This window comes from Megalops cyprinoides, chromosome 5 (genome assembly GCF_013368585.1).
Source record: "Megalops cyprinoides isolate fMegCyp1 chromosome 5, fMegCyp1.pri, whole genome shotgun sequence".
In the NCBI taxonomy this organism is placed as follows: Eukaryota; Metazoa; Chordata; class Actinopteri; order Elopiformes; family Megalopidae; genus Megalops; species Megalops cyprinoides.
Window position 1 is genome coordinate 9,175,546 of NC_050587.1, and position 20,452 is coordinate 9,195,997.

The 20,452-nt window shown below is 41.2% G+C and overlaps 1 protein-coding gene across 2 annotated transcripts; it reads right to left on the reverse strand.

The window, feature by feature from the left end:
• Positions 1-1,185: 1,185 nt before the first annotated feature.
• Positions 1,186-19,752, reverse strand: ythdc1 (YTH domain containing 1). Of its 2 annotated transcripts, XM_036528481.1 has the most exons (17): positions 19,549-19,752; positions 17,537-17,638; positions 15,901-16,220; positions 14,766-15,162; positions 14,043-14,132; positions 10,746-10,799; positions 10,521-10,615; positions 10,028-10,136; positions 9,814-9,931; positions 8,036-8,120; positions 7,558-7,724; positions 5,184-5,263; positions 4,221-4,257; positions 4,087-4,126; positions 3,124-3,189; positions 1,867-2,025; positions 1,186-1,413 (listed from the first exon to the last, which is right to left on the reverse strand). In XM_036528481.1, the coding sequence occupies exons 1-17, from the start codon at positions 19,574-19,576 to the stop codon at positions 1,192-1,194; spliced, it is 2,169 nt and encodes a 722-aa protein (XP_036384374.1). In that variant the 5' UTR covers positions 19,577-19,752; the 3' UTR covers positions 1,186-1,191. The 2 variants fall into 2 exon arrangements, with proteins under 2 accessions (XP_036384374.1, XP_036384375.1); XM_036528482.1 differs by lacking the exon at positions 14,043-14,132.
• Positions 19,753-20,452: the final 700 nt, after the last annotated feature.

Genomic DNA, 20,452 nt, shown 5'->3' on the forward strand with positions numbered 1-20,452 from the left:
CAGGTACTGCTCATCACCTGGCTAATACCATCCCTACGGTGAAGCACGGTACTGGCAGCATCATGCTATGGGGTGCTTCTCAGTGGCAGGGACGGGGAGTCTGGTCAAAATTGAGGGAAGGATGAAGGCAGCCAAATAAAAGCCCTCAAAGAAAAACCTGCTCCATAGAGCACAAAAGCTTAGACTGGGAGGAAGGTTCAACTTTCGGTATAACGACCCAAAGCATACAGCCAAGACCATGCTGGAGTTGCTTCAGGAGAAGTCTGTTAATGTCCTTGAGTGGCCCAGCCAAAGTCAAGACCTGAACCCCACAGAATATCTGTGGAGAGACCTGGGGATAGCAGTTCATAGCTCCCCATCCAATCTGACTGAACTTGAGAGAATGGGAGAAACTGCCCAAATCCAGGTGTCCACAGCTTATAGAGACTTACCCAAGAAGGCTGGAAGCTGTGATTGCTGTCAAAGGTGCTTCTACAAAGTACTGAATAAAGGGTCTTAATACTTATGTAAATGAAATTTCAGTTTTTGATTTTTAATACATTTTTAAATTTTTCTAAAAAAATGTTTTTGCGTGGTCATTATGGGTTTGTGTGTAGATTAACGGCAAAAAGAACATTTTCATCCCTTTTTAGATTCAGTCTACAACACAACAAAATGTGCAAAAAGTGAAGGGGTCTGAATACCTTCTGAAGCCACTGTACTTGCTACAACACTGCCAGTTTCAGAACAATTTCATACTCCGTTTTAGTAGCAATATCTTCATTGAACCATGTGCAATACATAACACACACAACTGTGGCAAGTGCAGGGTCACAAACCCTTTTTCCAAGACAACTACAAAACTGGGTAACATTAAAAGGCAAGGAGCACGTAGGTATGTCCAGGGAAGAACAAGGGAAAAAAATCCTTAACCATCTGTCAACCAAACCAAATGTTGCCTTCTTTGTCTCTCCCAAAAAAAAACAGTAAAACACAAACTAAAACACAAATGCATTTTTGGTTGTTTTCTCTTCCAGTTTTGTTACACTGCATGCATGATACACAGGGCGTTAGGCTCTCAAAAGACAACAGTGTAAAAAAAGGGCACAATTTGCGCAGAAGGTACAGTTCCTTTAAAAAAAAAAAAAAAAAAGTACAAGGTAATCTACCACAAATGACATCCCCCCCCCCCCCCCCCCCTCTATGCTGTCACTATCTCCTGTAGCGCCCCCTCTCCTTCTCCCTCTCTCTATCCCGGATCCTGTCCCTCTCCCGGTCACGTTCGCGCCCGCGGTCTCTCTCGCGGTCCCGACGGGCGTCTCTGGGGCGGTCGCGCTCCCTCTGCCGGTCGCGCTCTCGGGGGCGGCTGCGACGGCCGCTCACCACTGCCTGGGTGCGACGCAGGAAGTCATCGACCCGCATGTCATAGTCATGCTGCAAAGGAAGTGAGACCGGTCATTTATCCTCCAAAACATTCACTTAACACAAACCTGATAGACTGAAGTTTTATTCATAACCACATACAACTCTTATGACCTTTGTCTATGGAACATATGGTGAGACCATAAGGATGTGTGGTTGCCGCTTTAAACCACATTACCTTGCTAGAAACCCTATGTGAACTGGATTGCCTGGAATTTCATCATACCATAGATGCAATGTTGCCTTATTAGACAGACATTAGCTGCAATACATTTTAGAATATACCTTTCATAAGGCAACATAAATGTCCTTTGATCTCTACATAACACTTGGGATTCAGGGGAAGACGTCTGATTACAAAGTGAACTCCTGAGATATGGATAAGAAATTCAGACCAGTGTACATGCACTGCAAACACAATCTTACAAAAGAATGGTAATCAAAAAATAATGGAAAACGTGTTACCAGACTTGAGGAAAACGAACGGACAACCCGTTTCTCTCTGAATCTGGCGTCATGTGGCACGGGGTGGTGGCCAGAGTATGGCGGGTGGGCTTGGGGTGGTGGCGGGTGGTGCTGGTAGTATGGATGGTGAGGGGGCTGCTCCATTCCAGGATATGGTGCCTACAAATGAATAGAGTAACTATGCACAACTGCACAACATTGCATAGCCAACAGGCCAGACTTACTTCTGTACTGAAATTCAATTTCCATATGTGCTGATCATAAAACGCCAATTTAACCCTGTGAACCCTGCCTTTGTTTCACGTGTTCTGACATTTCAGATTCCCCTCAGTTTTACTTGGGATAATAGCTATCCACAGATCCCATATATCATTCTGTATAGAACTAATCTGCCTAATAGAAAATGATGGAGAATTTGATAGGCCCTTCTATACAAAGTAAAATAAATTTTCCCTTTTTGATAAAAAATTGTGTTTACTTCAATGCCCCTCCAAAGGCAATGGTGTCAGCTTAGTTCTTTCTATAGACTAGTTGCATAGTATATGTATAGCCTGGACGGAATACAAATAAACACCATGTCAGAGGGACATTCCATTGCTTTATAATATGGAAAAAAGAGTATCAAGTGAGTGCCAGGGAGAATATTGTCATGAATTTTAAAGTTATATAAAACTGTCTTTTATCTTTTATTTAACACACTGCAAACTACTTCTGCAGGATACACTACAGCTATCAAAAGGCAGATATTATTATATAAAAAAGAAAACGTTTTATGTCCTGAAATGGCCAAGATATCAAAAGGAGGTGAACTAGAGCTGTTTAAGTAAATGACACCATTGCTGACGCACAAATATAGGCAGAATTTGGCACCTCTACTGGGGAGCCAATTTTATAATTACTGATGAATTTGACAAATTGAAAGTGATTAACCTCCTGTACACTACAAAACAAATGCAATGTTTCTACAAGGAAAAATAACCAGGTTATTCACCAGAAACAGAAGTAAGCTCATACAGCTGCAATTGATACTTTTTGGGTGCTAGAGCTTACTATATATGTTATGTTTTTGTGAACAGGTCAAATCAGAAATGTATTAGGCAGTAGTGAATGAGATCTCACAAATCCAAATGAGGACTTTGTTCCATTTATAATACAGGATTACCTTTGAAGAAGTCTTCAAATAAGTTTTATTGTATGTTTTAAGTTTCAGTATGTCTCACTTTTTAAAGATATTTTACAATGTTCAACACTACTTACCATTCCTTGCCAAGGGGGTGGTGGCCCAATGTTATGATGAAATTCTCTCATGTAATCATTGTAAGACTGGAGGAAGAAAAATGAAGAAATATTAAATTTACACCAATACATAATGAGGCTTCTTTCTAGCTAACCATTTGGCTGATAACTGCTATCGAGTGGGCTATTGTTCACCAATGATTACCAAGCCATTTTAATTTGTATTTCTGTAATACAGAATAACCACATGTCTATCAATCTAGACTACCTCCAGCCTTGTGACCTTAAAACTGGGGTAGCAATCAGGACATCTCTGTATTTAAACATATGCAAAACTGCCAAGATTTTTTTGCCTTTACATCTTTAACACAACACTGGTTAGGAATTGTAAACTGAATGGCTTGTCTCACTGCAGCAAACTCTGCAATTGTACAGGTGTGCTGAACTGAGACTAATGTAGTCCTTTAATACGTTCAAAGCCAGCCTCCAGCCGTTTTTCACACTACAAGTCCCATGATGCATCGCAATGAAATGGGTGCCGACCGAAGGACAGGCACTACTCTACTGGCATAATCTGAGCAACACACATGCAGGATGCCTGGAACAAAGCCAATATGGTGTGACCATGTGGACATCCAGTCAGCCTGCATTCACAAGGAGTGCCTTGCCATCAGAGCCACTTGGGTGAAAAATCTGAGGCCTGTCTGACTGTAATGTTTGACTGTCACAGGAAAATCAATAGTTTTGATAATGACGCAAGATAGTATTTGGTTCAAGTTTCACCCAAATCTACATACAAACAGAACTATCAAAATCAGAGGCCTCTGTACTGTTGACCAAAACAAGCAGGATTCTGGGGAAGAGGAAAGATAACATCTGTCACTTACAATCTTAAACCAACCATTTTGGCTGAGTCACTAGTATCCTCCACAATTATACATCAGTTTGGGTTACCACCCCCGAAATACCAGAGCAGTGACTCACCCCATTCAGGAACACATCCCTCCGTACTCCAGAGAACCGTCTGTTGGAAATGAATTCACTTGTTAAAACACAACCTTTTAGCCTGATTAAGAAAAACAGAAGATGAAAAATCAGCACTAATGAAAAAAACCTACCTGTCAACAGGCTGATTGCGAGGGTCTTGCATGAAACCTGTACAGATCAAGCAACGGACTCAGTTACAGTGCAATTTACACCTGGCTGAAATAATCCTCAAATAATGGTCAGCTTGCTAAACAGTAGCACCTCTTAGACATGCCAACGCTTACACATTGCCTATATTTAAACAGTACAAATATGCATAATATAAACACTTAATTCCTCCTTGAGCTGAATGATATGGACATCGTTCTTGTACAATGGCTTGACAGACTTCTTTCCATGCACCCACATAAAGAATATAAAGAGGTTCTTGAAATTCTAACTAAAACCAGTTCACACACGAAATACTATACCGCACAACTGACTCGACTGCATACACATAACTCATTTCACAGACAGGTCAATTAACATAAATCAGAATAAAAAATCTACAATTTCCTGGTTGAACCAGAACATCAGGGGCAGGGGAGAACTGTACTGTTCAGCAATTCCTAAAATGGAGTTGGGACACCAATGTCTGAGACAGCACCCTTTATCCATACAAAAGCAGACAGGGAGATAACTTGAATGGTTTTATGACACCCAGGCTTACCAAATATTAATCCCTCCAAAACTAATTTGAGTCTACAAATAATACTTATTTTGATAATAATACTTTGAAATTTGATCAGCCTTGAAAAAGCCATCAAGCTATAGATATTCTATTTGAATCAATTTTGGCTCCATTAAAGTTTGGTTTAAAAATTCAACTATACAGCCCCAAGAAAAATTTCACATTAGAGAATTACCAAAAATGTGTTTACAACTGTATTTCAAACACCATACAATAAATCCCCATTTTTTACTCTTCAGACACCGGTGTTGATATAAAATGACTCTCAATACAAGACAAATGCTGATTTTGGTATAGAGCGGAATGAATGCTTGAACAGGATTTCTTTTTAAAACCCTAATATCACTGTAAATGTTATATTAACCTGGTCTTTGAGGGAATTCTGGCGGATAGTCAATCCTTGGTCGTTTCCTGTTGTGCATGTCATATTCCTCTGGTCGACGCCTATGTGAATTAGGCAGATAATTAAGAAAAATGGCATTCACACGATATACATTACAGTATCTTACCGTTTTTCTGTTTCACATGAATTACAATATGCACTCTATTTACAGTCTGACAATATGGCAAGCCTATGCACGGATGTGTCTAAAGGCTTTTACATACAGTTGCTTAATCACGTTCTGGGCAAAACCTGGAGTAGGAACCTGAGACAAAACAACGATCTTTTCTTGAAGTTGTGTTTAGCTGGCTACCATTCAGATGTAGCATATTTTGATGCTGATGGTTTCAATCTAACAATTCTCAATAGCTTCTTTCACGCTGTGTTAGGAATGAAACCATGGGCATTCCATAATTTTTCAACAGGGCTAACCCACTCAGTGTGCTGACTGATGTGATCCAATGTTCTTGCTATGCACAAGTGAATACTGACGTGTGACTAAAATGGTCCCTCCTTATACGATTTACACGATTCACAATTTCAAGACAATACAACAGATTTTATGGTACACTTGCACCCGAAATAACTTAATATTCACTTAATGAAAAGTGGGAGAAACCCGGCATTTTGCCACTTCAAGTTGTCATGAGGGAGCCATTCTACCTATTTTAATCCCCTCTAATCCACTTATCTCCACTTACACTAAATTAGAACAATTTAAATGTACTCTAATATATTAACTGACTCAATTTTAATAAATACTACCTCAGTTTTGGTTGTTAGTACATTACATGGACGTAAACATTTTTAAAAATTGTGTCAACATAGTGCAAAGATTTCCAGAAAATACTCAGCTGTATTGTAACTACTGAATATTTGAAAGAGAAGACTAAAACCACTTTCAAGTCCACAAACCCAAAAACAATGTCTACAGCAAATTCAAAGAAGCTGGTTAAAATTGCAACATACCGCTTTCTTGTAGTTTTGTGACTGTTACCGTTGGCAATAATTATGACAGTAAAAGTTCATAAACAGTCCAGCTTATGATTTAGGGTCTACAGCCACAAACATATAACAAGGAGGGCCTGGCAAGGCAAAGAAGGGATGACAGTCCATTGCAATCAAACAAAAAGACAAGAGAAGCTCCGGCCTTTTTTTGTTAACAAACCAAAAGGTGAACCCCCCTTGGCTTACAGCTTCTCTTGGGTTCTCAGTCCATTGAAGCCTTTAAAAGAAATGGGAGCGAGGGGGATCTGCCAGGTCTCCTCCTATCTTACTTCAGCACAGTCCTTTAGAGTGAAAGTGGCAAAAATGATTTTAAGGAGAATTGGGTATTTCAGTTCATTGGCAATAGATCTCCTTTTGTTGGGCATTTTACATTTAACTTAGGACAACCGCTTGAGAAAAGGCTTAACCCCCTCCCTTTTCTCTCCTCTCAACACACAGTTCATATAATGCAGTGCTGAATTAAGATGATCCCTGAAAACATTTTGAGTCCAAAGGCACTGCGACAGGAGGTGGGGAAAGACTGTACACACACAGCTACAGCCCCTCATTGGTGTGTTGCCAGGTCTCCCGCGGGCCAACGACTCCCTTTTCCAAACTGGCCTACCGCTTCCCCCGCAGCTTGGTAGAAGGAGGCTTGCTCTCTCTTTTGCTCTGTCTGCGGCTACACGCACATCGCATTACGTTACATCTATGCACATTTAATGAAATGCTCTGCCATGGAAAGGGAAGGAGAACCATTGAAAGGAAGTCCCGCAAAAATGCTCCTCTTGAAAGCATTTTTTTTAAATGAGCATTCGCCCCCCTCAAATGGATGCGCCATCTTCTGATTAATTATTACGGCTCCGTTTATACAGTCCCATATATGATTAGGTTTATCCCCAGGGATACTCCTGAAAGAAAAGGCTTTGGGAACAAATTTAAAAACAACTCTTCTAGAAATTCAATTAAGCAACCAAAAACAAAATTCATTTTTATATTTACTGCCACTTCTGAACTAGAATTAAACAATTTTAGTTTAGTTAAGTTCACACCTAGGTGCATTAGCTAATCTCTGGGACATCATAATGACTTCATCGATTTCCTGTGCAACTGGAAAGACATTATGGAGAATAGAACACCACCATCATCAACAACAAAATGAAATAACCCAGCAGTAGGACTTTTGGCCGTCAATCCTCAATGAAGCCGCATGACGTCCGTGCAGCTTGATTTGAGGATTTCAGATTCCCTCTTCTCTTGTGGCGAGAGCGCTCGGGGAGGGGAAGGGAAGGTCAGACGAATGGCTCGAGAGCTCCATCACGTCACGCCGACACATGTGCTTACTAGCAGTCCAAAGAACATTTCTAACCTTCCCAGATCGCGGCCGGGCTCTCGGTGCGGCGGCCGTCCTCGAGAGCGGGGCTCCGAGTGCATCCTCCTCTTGTGACGCATTTTATGAATAACCTGATACAAGTCAATGCTCTCGTCGGGGGGAAAAAGCAAGCAGAGCTGCGTTCCACATTCAGGCTCAATTTCCTTCACCGGCGGGGAGAAAAAAATCAAAACGAAACCAAAAAAAGAAAACGAAAAATACAAAGTTAGTTGAGTGCACAAACAGCCGAATATAAATCTACGTGTGCATTTCTGTAAGGTCTGTTAACATCTCTACCTGATCAAATGCAAACTGTTGAAAACCCTGACATCCCCACTGAACAGCTGTCACACTAACTTGACGCACTGCCCCTTTTTTGACAGTCTGTATAAAGGCAGCCATTTAGATTCACAGCATATAAATGTGCCCTGACAAATGGGGAGGAAAAAAAGAGCACGGTCAGAAACAAACACACCTGTCCATCACGTCCAATTTTCACAGGTTTGTGTTCATTCCATGGATTGGAGAGGTGTGCGGTTTTGGTGAAGGGCAACTCCCTCCTGCAAACAGAGACACATCAGGTAGATTCAGGTATGGAAATGTCCGGTTATGGATGGAATTGTTCATCCATTGTGAAAACTTTTTTGTATCAAGAATTGACAAGAAATGTGTTTTCCAATCAGTTTTGCAACTGGTTCATGATTCACATTGTTTATGAGATTTGAAGAGCATGACTAAGCAGCTTTCTCAGAGAAAAACACTGTTTAAAAACAAATGTCCATTTCAACTGCTTATAAAAATTAAATCATCCTCATCAGGTCAATTGCACTGTATGTTATTTGTGAATGTCACTGTGATATGTGGCTCTGTATAGGCTGTGACACAGTCAGTGTTTGAATATACACATGTTGACTATTCCCTAGGCCACAACATTGTTAACTTCCTACTCTGTGATGTCACTGAATCCTCTGTCCCATGAAACAGTATTGAAAATCATGTGTATTGCTTTCTCTTGGCTCAACAACCAGTGCTTCTTCCACAAGTGCCATCAGACCTGCTATTTTCCTAGTAGTTCCAGATTGCCAAAGCATCAACACCACACCAGGCATTTACAAGCACTAAAATGGCATCTGCAGGAATGACCTTCAGCACAATTTTAACTTGGTGCAAAACAATCTGAGTCATTCCCTTGCAAAAGTGGACCTTGGCAGTTCTGACAACTCCTCACCACAAGTATGGAAGCTGTGCTCTTTAAGAGAAATTCAAGTCAGATAAGCTCTGGGTTGTATGTCTTATCACATGGCCTGTCCAGCGGTCCACAAGCAGTAAAGTACTTCTCTTGTTCTGGCCATTGATCCCAGGCCTAAGCCCACTCCACAGACAGATTTACACACTGACAGAGGGGCAGACTAGGACACTTTTAATGTTTTTAAACAGGGTGGACACCAGCTCTTCCTGACAATGAATAGCTCCCTCTTCTTGCCAATCATGGAAGAGGAACACAGGTATACTATTTTCAGTTGGGTTAAAAAGGTGAGAGTGCCATCAGACAGGGCACTTTCATCATATTTTCTGTGCACTTGCATCTCATTTGCATCCATATGCTCCCTTATCACTGACTGTGTGAGTATCTGCCTCTGTGGCTTCTGCGAGCAGTTTCTTTGACAATAAAAATAAAAAAAAAACACACCACATTTTTTCAGAAGTGCACGAACCAGCCAAGGCTAGGTTTGAAACTGAGACTCATTGGTTTGAAACTAATACTCATGCTCGCTGCCAGCTCTTTCATTTTTTCCATCACTATTCATCAACACTTCTTTTTCTGGCATTTTCAATCCACCACCTCAGGTAGATGTGCCTGGCTGATTTGCATTCTCTTCCTGTCTCCTTTATTCTTAACGATGGCTTTCCTGCCTCTGACAACCTTAGACAGTGTAGACTGTGGTATACTGTGGCGCGACACCGGACTCAAGATGCTGGCGTTTTCTCATCAGCAGAGAACACCTTTCTTTTTTTCTGCCATCTCAGCTGGCATCAAGGCACTTTGTTAAGCTGCACAACCTTTTTCTTCAAAATATTTTATGTGCGAGAAGCTACAAGACACGAGACTCTTAAATCAGTGATTCTTATAAGAGCAATGCACTGTACGTCAAGATCAGAATATAAAATTGGCAAATTCTGGCATTAGACAAAACTCAGGTAAGGTAAAGAAATGGGCATATGACTAAACACATTCACAAAGTTACTTTTTACCTGCAAATCCAGTCAATTTTGAAAACTCCTCCCAGCATTTTGGCGTTCATTCCCGCAGGGAGGACCCAGTGAATTGGAGACCCTCCGTGGTGGGATTCAGATGAGAGCCGCGCAAACCCTACAGAACACACCGCACAGGACCATGAATGTAGCAGTGTCCAATCAAACTACACGTGGAAAATTGGACAGTTTTGCCCTGCTCACAGCTTCTTACCTTGAAACTTTCCGCTCTCCCTGACGGAGAAAATCAGTATAACACTCCTGGCTGAGCGGAAGGCAGCGTTCAGCTTCTTCTCGTTGACTGGCAGTGTGGACCAAACACCCTGCGAGGCACAAATGGGGGAAATAACAATGTGAACTTACTGAGCAAAGCACTGGGTATCACAATGTCAACTACTATGCTCCTGGAACATTGCCCTCTTTGTGGCTTTTTCTAATCATAAATACATAAAACAATTAAATTAAAAACAGTCTTAGTAATTACACCCACAGTAATGTGAAGTTACCAGACACTGAAACTACAAGTGTGTCTTAGACCTGTTTGAAACAAATTTACTGACGACAGATTAGATGTCAGCTTGAAACAGGCCTACTGTACTTTCAAATAGTTTGGAAATTGCTGAATGGATGATGAAACTGTCCTATGCACATGCAATTAAAAACTGACCATCACAGAGACATTATAAAAAGTGGAAACTAGCATTCACCTTCGCTTTGGCCAGAGAAACATTCTCGTGGTTGTTGCTTTTAATCAGGAAAAACCTGGCATCCCGCAAAATGTACTTCAGCTTGCTTGTCTGATCTACAAGAAGAAATTAAGATAAGAACAAATGAAAAGCATTGATCACTGGCAGGAATCACTGCTGAATATATATATATACATACACTGTTCTACCTAGTTTACCTGATCCCCTAAAGTTTATCACACTTACCTTTGCGAACGGCTCGAACTGAGGAGGGAAGTTTCTCGTGTTTCTTCTCAGAACCTACAGAACAAATAAAACACATTACCTTTGCGTAGAATAACCATCTCAGTGGGGAAAAAACATTAAAACCTGCATTGTAGGGTTTAAATACACTGGCTGACCTTTGGCACAATTATGCATAATTTTAGCTCAGTTTAAGATATTTTTAGTTCACAGCACAAAAATAACTTAAGTGACACACTGCATGAAATTTACATAGTGAGGTTTCATACAGATATTCTAAATATACTATCTGAATATCTGATATTTGACTATTCTTCAGTGACACTGGTTAAGTACTACCTGGCACATGTGGTTTGTGAATAAGGCAGCCTATACAGTGGCCAACAACAACAAACCTTAGGGCCTTCCATTATTTGAAATCGCAAAAAAATTACCATTTAATTCCCGAGTCTCACTGATGGGTTCATTCACGGAATATGTGCTGGAGGGATCACATGCTTTATGGTCTGTGCATTAAAGATCGTAATCTGACCTGCTTTGCCACTGATGCGCACTTGTCAGAGTGACCTGGTTACAAAGTACCTGGTTTATAATGTCTTTATTCAGTTTCACTACCGTACACTAAGCCAAAAATAGGTACTCTGGGAGACAGGATAGGGGGTGTACCAGCGGGCCAGGGCGCCACTTATGTTTTTACTTGAATCACAGTTCTTTCTGTATCAACATACCATTTATATACAGAGTATGTTAAGAACAGTGCCTAAGATTATGACTGAAGAAATGATTAACAAGCTAACTCAATGTACACGCATGCGTACAAGGCAAGCAGATATGCAATCACTTTCTTTCATACAATATTCCATTACATTTACTTTGATCATCAAAATTAAAGTTAAAATGCAAGAGCACAATGTTTCAAGAAATGTATGGGCATTCAGAAAACAGTATTGCTGTCAAAACACAATTAAGTTCATCGTTCAGCGTATTTTTTTCATTTTGTCATCTACAGATTGAGGCTGGTGGGGCAGAAACACTGCCAAGCACACAGTGTTTTACTTAAAGCCATTTCTGTTCCTTTCTGTTTTGTTTCTGCCGTCACCTGCATCTCAGAAATTCAATGCTCTATAAACACAGAGCCAAATTCAGGTCTAAAGTTGCGATTTAGAGTTGCAACTTTATTTTTGGGATGCCACATTTGAATAATGCATGCCCTCGACTTTGCTTTTGGATATAGCCACCATCATTTTCTGCAGCAATTCTGGGTACACACAGCTGTTGCTGGACTTGCACAGTTTGTGCTTTAAAAAATGCACGTCATAACAGCACAAATGTGGTGTAAAGTTAATGACATACTCCAGTGAAGATCAAGCATTTTCTTCTAATCGTTACTTGGGTAGCTTGGGTGTATCCAATTAAATACGGCAAATGTAATAACTACATTATTTTAGGAACACATATACAAACAGCATTAACTAGAAACAAGATTTCTCATCAAGTCTGATGTCACAACATTGCTGGGCAAAAGACCACACCTCCAGAGCCCTCTATATGGGTTGTATACAAATGAAGTAACATGAAAATGAAAAATACTTTTCTCGCATTCTTTTCTGTTGGACATAACTACTGGCCATCTGTAGTAGACTTGAGACTTTCCCTCCACTAATGTTTATGTAGTGTAAAGTTTACAAAAGACTGCCTCTTTATCAGTTACCAATTACATAGCTGAGGCAATTACACATGTTTAAAACCAGCCACAGTGCATACCCAGTGGTACAAGTAGATTTTAATTCTTAATTCTTGGATCAAAGTGCAAAAATCTTGCAGTTCAAGTGAATCTGAGACACTAGGTAAACTGGTGTCTCTACAAATAAGGACAGTTTTACCAACCTTCTAACAGTTACAAGAAGTATTAATGACTAACAATACTAAGCAATCTAATAAACCTGAAGACTGCACCTCGTACTGTATGAAACTTTTGTAATACTAGGATAACACCACAATGCAATTTGATTCATGCATTGTGGAGCCATACTGTCCATTTCAAACCCTAATCCTACAGGTTTTCATGAAAACCTGTCTCCCTACTATACATCCACAGCAAAATTCACAACACAGCTTTATGTCTTTTCTTGACCAAATAACTATCCATCTTAATCTAGGAGGGGGGCAAGTTCATCAGTACTTAGAAAACTGATGGGGGAAATCCTTCCCGTTCATCCTCAATGCTGACAATTCACTAAGTTTATATATGTGTGTGTGTATATTATATATATATTCATAAACACCTCAAAAAAAACTTCAGTGTACAAAAATATGCCAGAATACTCATATGTATACAGCAGCTAAGTCAGAAAAAAATGCAGAAATAAGCCTGTCATTAAATTTACTGAAAAAGGCATTTTACACTAAACAATTTGGGCACCATTACAAAATTAAAATACATTACGTTATTAATCCATCCAATATTTCCAAAATTCTTTAGTGTAACTTGGCCATTCTTTCATCTTATGTTGTGAACAGAAAATAGAAAAAGTTCAAAAACTATTGTTTTGCCTTTACACCTATACAGAAATCCAATTTAAAAGGGCTATCACCAAATAATACTATAAGAGAAGGAAAACTAAAAACATAGTGTATTTTCAAATGAGTTTAAATCAACATTCTTTTTGTGTTTTTTGTGAAATCATTCTCTCCTCCACACATATGGAACTCCATTAGTCCATTCATCTTGTCCATAAACTTTGATTTACTACAATTATCTTTCCCACTCGAGGCAGGTTGTGTTTTGGAAAAGGAATTTTCTTCAAGGAACCCCTGATGGATACCTGGAATGGATAGGTCAGAACACATTACACAGTAGCTACCCATCTGCATGATGGTTTGTTGAGTGTCTGCATAATCAAACTGAAATAAAGACGAAAAAGGTAAACTTTTCATGGGAGGGGAAAAAATGTGTTTAGACGTAGAACATATTAAAGCTAGGCTGAAGACTGCATCAATGAAAGTGTGCCTACTCGGTTGGAAGCTAATGCTTAACAAACACTGCACCCCCACCCCCCCCAAACTAACCCCACTGGAAAAAGGCTATCTATAGAACACACTACACTGCACCCCACAGTACCAGAAGTCATCAGAACTGGCAAAAGCAGGTTAGTTTACACTACTTCACAACAGCAAACAATCTCTCACTGTTAAGAGGACAATAAGGGAATCTTAACTTATCCTTAAACAGAAGTACTGAATTAAGTAACAAAAAAAGAACAAAAAAGGAAATCGGAACTGTTTGGGGATCTTTAATACCTGCATATGATTCTGAAGCTGAGCTTCCACTTCTATCAAAAACGATTGGAGATATCCCTCTAGCGTGCTTCTTCTCTTTTCTTTCCTCATCTGAACAGTAAATCGGAAAACATGTCCCTCATGTTAGATTGTCCATTTAAAATATATATAGGGCTGTTTTATAATACTAATCTGAAACCTATGCAGGACTCAACCTCTCTCCTACATTTCTCTCCAATTTGACACATCCAAGTAGCAACCTATACTGAAATATTCTGACAATATGCATAACTACAAATATCATGAGAACATTCCATGAAACAAAGTCCATGCACTCCAGTGAGTATTAGCAGGTGATAATTTAGTACCCAGGCATCTGTTCAATACAGACTAAAAACTAAAAAGTAGTAAATAAGCTAAGCAACTGAAATGCCTCCTTATGTGTTACAATTAAAGGCAGTGTCAACAGTGCTCTTTTAAAAGGTTTTCAGTGTGTTGCTAATGGTTTGTGTTCTTAGCATAAATTTCATTTGCATTAACCACTTAAACTCTACTGCGTGACAATACGTCACAAAAAATGCTAGGCTGCTCAAAACCTTGCTGCTTGTCCCATATGCCGGTTTTGCACTTAGAGTTCAAGTGGTTGTTCAATCACTGAGAGACTCATTATGAATCATGTAGCTATGAATGCAATTTAAAGGCACGTGTGAGGACAAATTGGGTATAAAGGTGTGAAGCGTCTACCTGAGGCGTCAGAGCCGGATCCGGAGCGCACGGACTCGCCCTCCGAGAAGGAGACGGACTCTGATTGGGAGTCGCTGGCCTCGCTGCGAGTGTCGTAGTCGTTCTGCTCGTTCCCGTCCCGCTGATCCCCTTCCTCCAACTCGTACTCTTCCTCCTCCTCGCCTTCCTCCTCCTCCTCCTCTTCTTCCTCTTCGTCTTCCTCCTCCTCCACGCCCTTCTCCCCTTCCTCTTCCTCGTCCTCCATGACCTCCTCTTCCTCCAGGTCGGAGCGGTTGCCCTCGGAGGAGTCGACGGAGCTGCCCGTGTCCTGGTCGGAGGCGTACTCCTCCGAGTTGGCCTCCTCCTTGGAGGAGTGGCTCACTCTGCCCATGCTCTCATCGCTGGTGCGGCGCAGCTTCTGGGTAAAGCAAGGAGGCAGCGTTCAGTCAGACATCGCTCCTGTGGCCTCACACAACCAAAGAGACAGGCAGATACCAGGCCCGTTCATGCTGAACACACCACAGGATCTGACTCTGTTCAGTCAGCATGCACAATTTGGCATGCTATACAGTGTCATGTATTTACATTTACAAACAAGACTAGATCTGAAACTATGTAAATGCTCCAGATCAGTGTCTCTTACTCCAACTGGCAGCAGATCAGGCATTTCTGACATGTGGAAGTAGCTGTAGGCCCTAATCATGTTGCTTGCATTGTGTGACAGAATACTGTATCACAACCTCAGAGGTTAACCACAAACTGCTTTCTGCCTGTGAATGATATGAGGACAAAAAAGCTGGTTTCAGTGTGAGGCTTGCCAGCTTGTTACTGACTGAAGTTGAGCTGCAGATGTCAAATGTACTTTCAGTTGGAGCCCAATGAATTTCCACAACTGGTAACTTTCAGCCATTCAACATGCCTAGGCATCAAGACATATCAATATTTATACCAATACCTTAAAAATGCTGGTATTAGCACATATTCCAAATTAAGAAAAATACTTTAACAATGTACAGTTCTACTGTCACCATCACCTTTAGTACCCTTCACTTTAACAAAAACATATACAACAAACATTTTAAATTTCATTTTAATTCATATAGCAGATCTCATCCTCAACTTACGATTAGCTCACGCTAGCTGCAGATCCTCTTACCTCCGACAGCTCGGGCATTAGAGGTTTGGGCCTCCTGTCAGGCTCTCTCCTGCGGGACAGGGGCTTCTCGCTGTGCGATTTGGAGGGATCCCCCCTGGAGGCGCCCCCTCGCGCGCTGTGGTTCTTCCTGTCCTCGCTCCTGTCGTAGTGGTAGTCCTCGCCCTTGTACTCCGCAGAGTGCCTGCTCCTGGGGGTGACGGGCTTCTTGCCGTTGGCCCCGCTCGACGGCATGGATCTTTTGATGGCCTGGCGCGTGTGCCCCGAGGACCTCAGCCTCTTGCTCTCCAGGTTGTCCCCGCGGTCGTTCTTCCTCTTGGACCCTGCCGCACAGGATTCGTCCGTTTGAAAAACACTCCGAATGTCAGAATACAGACCAGAATGACTGAGCGGAACCAAGTCGCCCCTGACAAGGCGCGCGGTTGCTATACATCCGTTAACAGAAACAGCAGAGGACGGGTTATTTTTTTTTTCCCCTGTGGACCAGAAAACAGTAGCCTGTCTGCACAATGTGATCTTGCTATGGAACACGAGGTCAGTGGCGTTAGAGAAGGGCAGGTAAGAACAATGTACTCACAATTAGCTGTTTGGGGGTGCTCTCCTCACCACATTCAGTTTTTTCTGTCTTTTCTGGGCAATTTAAAAAAATCTAGATAATGTAGCCCCTGGTAACTTTCAGCAACAAATGCAGGCATTTGCTTGTGTGCATATTTACAGGAAAAATATCCCTGGTTTTAAATGACTATGCATTTTCTTGTACAAAACGTTTATAGCTTCCCAAGTTCATAGTTTTAAGCACTTGGAATGATTTTACAGGTAAAAAAAACTTTTAACTCCAAAAGCGACAGACGTGAAGTCCATCCACATTCATCACAAATGCAAATGAATCTTCTGTTCAGCAGAGAATTACTAATTTTTGTCACTGAACTTCCTCTTGCTGAATGCCATTTAAACCCAATCAAATAAACAGCTGGTAAATACAAAATGTATTCTAAATTAAGTCTGTTAACACAATGCACGTTTCTGCTTCATTATCTGCATGTGCAATGAATTATTTTGGTCCAATCTTATCTGGAGCTAGGTGAGTAGAAAGCTTGTTTAGACACCAAAACTGAACAGATAACCCACTACGTGACACAAGTAAACACACGACATTGTTTAGTTTGTTACATCTGTTTTTTTTTAATTTGCTAAAAATCCCAGCAAAACACTTCCTGATGCTTAGAGGTTAGTTAATTTGTATTAGCTAGCCAACTACCAAGCAGGCTATTACAGATTGGCCAACCAACTGTGCTGCAGTCATTAATGAGGGGTAAACTGACCTATCCTGACACTCGGTGTTCTGAGTGCACATCTGCAGGCCCGTTTCCCAGGTGTGGCCTACATCATCCAATTATCATATTAATCATCCACTAATGGTCCTCCAAATCCTGTTATTATAAATATCACCAGGCTGAGAGAACCACTGATGCGTGCCAGCTACAACCTTAAGAACTTGAGTCCTTCCATTAACAACAGGACTGGTACCATACAAAGGAAGACGATGACGAATAACAATTTAACATGAACCAGAGTGTTTATGTTTGACCCCGAACTCGCTTTGTGCACTTCCTCAGCAATAATGAGGCACATTCAGTACCTTTTTTGTCACTGACATCATGCTCGCTCTCTGGGTTGTAGAGCTCGTCATCTTGGTCTGGTGCTTCAGTCAGAATGTCATCCAGGACATTCAACTCTCCATCTGCAAAGCAACAAGGTTTGAGGATATAGGTATATTTAACTGTGTCCATATATCTACAGTTAGATCCCAGGATTCCAGATGAAACAACAGAAAAAACTGAGTGGAGGCAAAAACATTAAAAAGGTGATCAATAACCTGCAAAATGCATTACCAATCAACATCACACACGGATTTCCTGGACTTTCCTTATTTTTCAATACAATTTCTATTGTTTCGTGACAAAGGATAATTATTCTTGTAGTCTTTCATTTGCTGCTTCTTCTCAAAGTTCTGCCCCTTTTGATAGTTAATCACTCACCTTAATGCTGAATACACTGCTTCATAAGTACAAACAAGAGACACATCTGTGTTCTTTCTTTCTCTGTCTTTCATTTAATGTTACTGGCAAGAGCTGTAAAAGACAACTAGCTAGCTGGCTTGTAGCCTTTTTGTCTGGGTCCTGGACTCTTAAGTTTCCTTTTTAACAACATTACATGTTTGAATGATTTTTTTCTTTAGAGAATACTTTACAATCTGCTGTAAAATAAAGAACAACACAGTTTTGGTCTCTGGGGTGGCAGCGTAGCATACCAGTAAGGAGCAGGAATGCATAGCTGAAAGGTTGCCTGTTCGATTCTTCACTGAGGCATTTGTTGCTGTACTCTTGGGCAAGGTTCTTATCCTTCAGTAAATATCTAGCTGTATAAATGGGTAACATGTAAAAAAAACTGTAACCCATGTAAGTCGCTCTGGATGTGAGTGTCTGCTAAATGACAGTAATGTAACGTCTGGAAATAGTGGATATGCCACATTTGTGAATCCAGCGTCCGACAGATTTTTTTCCCTCACATCTTCCATTATTTCAATTGCCCACTTCCACACCGTAGTAGCGAATTGAAATCACTGTCAGTAGGAAATGCAGTCGTTAAAGCATATCCGTATGGCAAAAATGCCACTGCTCCAATTAAAGCCTACCCATGCATGGGAGCTGCATTACACAGCAAGTGAAGCCAACAACAGCAAGTGATTGCGGACCTTCGGAGCATCACAGTTACTCACAGTATATCATCAACACAGAATATCACCTTCCTGTGGAAGGTTCATTTCAGCAAAATGTTATGGTGACGGTAATTCATTAAATTCCGTTTCTACTGGCTGACGGTGGCAATGGCTTAACAAGCACTTATCCGGCAATGCTACCTCGTTTCAGCAAAACCGTAAATAAACTATTTCGATGAAATCTTAACGAAAGTACGGCATAGGGAGATCGTGTATAGGTGAATTTGCTCCGGCCTGCTATGGATCGCACATTGCAGTCATCTGGCTAGCTGGCCATGTTTCGGACCTCATGCCTGACCCAGCACAAGCTTAGACTGCTGAGAACAGCCTCAGGGTAGCTAGGTTGCTAACGCTAACGAACTTATTAGTAAAGGGAAAGCTACTTAACAGCACTAACTACATCAGCCTCGCCAGACAGCTACATCCCATAACACAGCACGCCATGTATCTAACGTTAGCCATCTCATCAATGATTACTCAATCGATCTTCGGTAAACAGCTATTCGCAATCTGCGTCTAAATACCTATTTATTGGACTTACATGGTTAACAAACTAAATATGGGCTGCGACAGACCCATCTGGTTTACGCAGATTAACTAACATGAGCTGATCCAAGATCGGCAGCGGGCACTGCTTTGTTAGCACGCTAGTTAGCCCGTCAGCTAGCCGCTGTACACCGCTGTTCACAATGCAGAAAATACAGCAGGTTCAAACAGCCACCACACTATTTAACGAAACAGCATATCTAGCATACTATCCATCTTACAGAGCCAGCGTGTTGGCTAACCGGTACCGCAGTTCTGTTTTAGAAAACAAATCACAACAATGGAAAAGGTGGCTAACTGGTGCTATCGATGCCTCTTAACATTACCTTTCTCGTCTCGCCTGTCGACCGCCATCTTCCGCCCCTTTCTCTGCTTGGCGTGTACTTTCAAAGGACTCGTTTTGCCTCCTCTTGTGTTCGCCTATATTACACTTTTTTAATACAGAAATTAAGACTTAAACGCTGCGTCCCTTTACAATTGTGTGCATGTCGACGCAGCTAAAATGGCGGATTAAGCGTCTCTCTTTGGGGAGAAACACGACGGACAACGCTGATGGCGTCACGTGACTACGGAGGACCTCGAAGGCAACCGGACGTTTATCGTCACGTACACCGGGCGTAGGCGTGAGCACCATAAGCGCCGTTGGAGCGCCCCAGAGCCATCTAGAGAGAGCCATTATTCTTTATTATTATTCTTAGCACATTTTGAGCCAATCTGTGCGTTGGTTCATGTTTGACTTGAATTTTCAACCCAGGATTGCAGATAAGTCAAAATGACTTAAAGTAAATAATGTTCCATATCTTAAGGACATTGTTTGTTTATTTAGAACGTTTATTTAGAGTCATGCCGACGCACATTGGCGACGTTGTGCATAAAAATACAAAAATAATATCATAACTCATAACCCAACACAGTGGTCATACCATGACAAAAACACCGAGAGTATTTATTTTTTTCAGACAACAGGACGTTGGACTGTTTTCGCCATAACGTCACATGATTACGCCGGAGTTGTCCGTCTTTGCGACAGTGCAGTTACCCATAATTCTCGAATGTTGCGTCACTTAGAACGCCAAGCAGTGAAGGTTGCGGTGCTCGGCAAACATTCCGCACATTTACTGTGGACGCTGCTTGAGCTTTACGTACTAGAATCACTGGCACATAAGATGTGCGTTTAGCCATTCGGCGAGGAAAACAAATCGTGCCGTTTTGTGAGTTTTGTTGTTTTAT

Excerpts from the sequence above, each read along its gene's own strand:
- ythdc1 (XM_036528481.1), bottom strand. The coding sequence starts at position 19,576 with ATGGCGGTCGACAGGCGAGACGAGAAAG. Across the intron at positions 10,616-10,745 it reads AGTTCGAGCCGTTCGCAAAG|ATCAGACAAGCAAGCTGAAG; the intron begins GTAAGTGTGATA and ends TTCTTCTTGTAG. Across the intron at positions 2,026-3,123 it reads CACCCCCTTGGCAAGGAATG|GCACCATATCCTGGAATGGA; the intron begins GTAAGTAGTGTT and ends ATTCATTTGTAG.